Source organism: Aplysia californica, unplaced genomic scaffold, assembly GCF_000002075.1.
Source record: "Aplysia californica isolate F4 #8 unplaced genomic scaffold, AplCal3.0 scaffold00137, whole genome shotgun sequence".
Lineage (NCBI taxonomy): Eukaryota > Metazoa > Mollusca > Gastropoda > Aplysiida > Aplysiidae > Aplysia > Aplysia californica.
The window spans coordinates 1,012,054-1,013,630 of NW_004797407.1; the positions used below are offsets into that span (position 1 = coordinate 1,012,054).

Consider the following 1,577-nt stretch of genomic DNA (forward strand, 5'->3'; position numbering starts at 1 on the left):
ACGCAAACACCATGCACAACACACAAACACACACAAACACATACACACACATACACACACACACACACACAAACACACACACACACACACACTTACACACAAAACACACACACACACACACACTTACACACACACACACACACACACACACACACACACACACACACACACACAGAAAGACACCTACGTGTCGGTTCAAAAAAGTGTCTGAGAACTGTGTTTGTCTCTTTTGATTTATTGTTTGGTTTGTTGCTTGTTTGTTTGTTTTTTGTTAGTGAGCTGCCTACGCTGGTCTCTTTCCCTGACACATAAATGTAAGGCGCTGTGGTGAAATTTGGCTCTCGTCAAAATCGAAATGAAGAAATTGACATTTTTTCTGCAGGTTTATAGAATTATTTTTTTGGGCTCAACACCTTTCATGCCCATTAATGGACACATTTCTGCGTGGATTTTTACTGAAATGCGTTGATTAAAGGCTTTAAAAATGTTCAAATTTCAGTTTACCTTCATTTTCTCAAAACAGCATTTTTTGGGATAGCCCCCATGTGCTTAAAAGCGACCAAATATTTGTAATACCTCCTGCCGTGAGAGAAACCGCTCTGTTCCGGATGCAACACATAGCTCACCATTACACACATCTTCCGGGGTTCTCGTGGTCTAGAGGTTAAGGTGTTTGCCTCTCGTTCAATAGGTTGTGGGTTCGAATCCGGGTAGCAGCGGATACTATTCTCTCTAAAAGTTTCTTCTTTCACCTTATTTCCTGCTCTCTAGCAATGTTCTGTCGTCTGCTTTCGTCTCCACTTTCTGCCCTCACCCCCTCACTTCCTTTCCCCCCTACTCCGGGCTCCTCACTCTTTCTGCAGTCTTTCTACGTCTTCTCCTTGGTTCCTTCTTACTACTGTCTTTCAGCCACACCCCTGATCTTCTGGTAGGAAAGATCTACACCTAGCCTTCTGTGAAAAGGGCGAAAAATCTTGGAGGTCCTGTGTGCAAGTGGCGCACGTTAAAGATCACTTGGTGGTCCAAAATCTATAAGCTGCCCGGGCAAAATTTAAACTTGCCTACCAACTGAAAATATAATTTGATGAGTCCCGCGCGCTCATATAATATGACCTCATGCAGTTGCGAACGCCGTAAATTATTTACACCCAGCTAATTATTTTATACTCACCGAATCTTTCAGCTTATTCAGTCGTTCTTCCTGAAACGGACCCAAGCAAAAACTTGAGTTTGAATAGCTTTGCAAGATTACACACAATGCAAAGAGTCCTCTTCTTCTGATTGTCTGTCTTTTTATATGCCTGTCTGATTGTCTGTTTTTTTGTATGTCTGTCCGATTGTCTGTCTTTTTCTATGTCTGTCTGATAGTCTGTCTTTTTCTATGTCTGTCTGGTGTCTGTCTTTTTCTATGTCTGTCTGATTGTCTGTCTTTTTCTGTGTCTGTCTGATTGTCTGTCTTTTTCTGTGTCTGTCTGATTGTCTGTCTTTTTCTGTGTCTGTCCACCTGCCTTCCCACTGTCTCCTTTTCTTCGACGTTTTCTTTCTCCATCCTCTCTTTCTCTTTCACTCTTTCTCCG

The 1,577-nt window shown here is 42.2% G+C and overlaps 1 protein-coding gene across 2 annotated transcripts in view; it reads right to left on the bottom strand.

The window, feature by feature from the left end:
• The window catches only part of LOC101849609, a gene marked incomplete in the record, with an annotated part of 41,365 nt that overhangs the window by 10,329 nt on the left and 29,459 nt on the right, over positions 1–1,577 (bottom strand). For both annotated transcript variants that reach the window (XM_035969327.1, XM_013081598.2), the window contains 1 exon segment: positions 1,172–1,201. In XM_035969327.1, the coding sequence (XP_035825220.1) occupies positions 1,172–1,201 (30 nt within the window).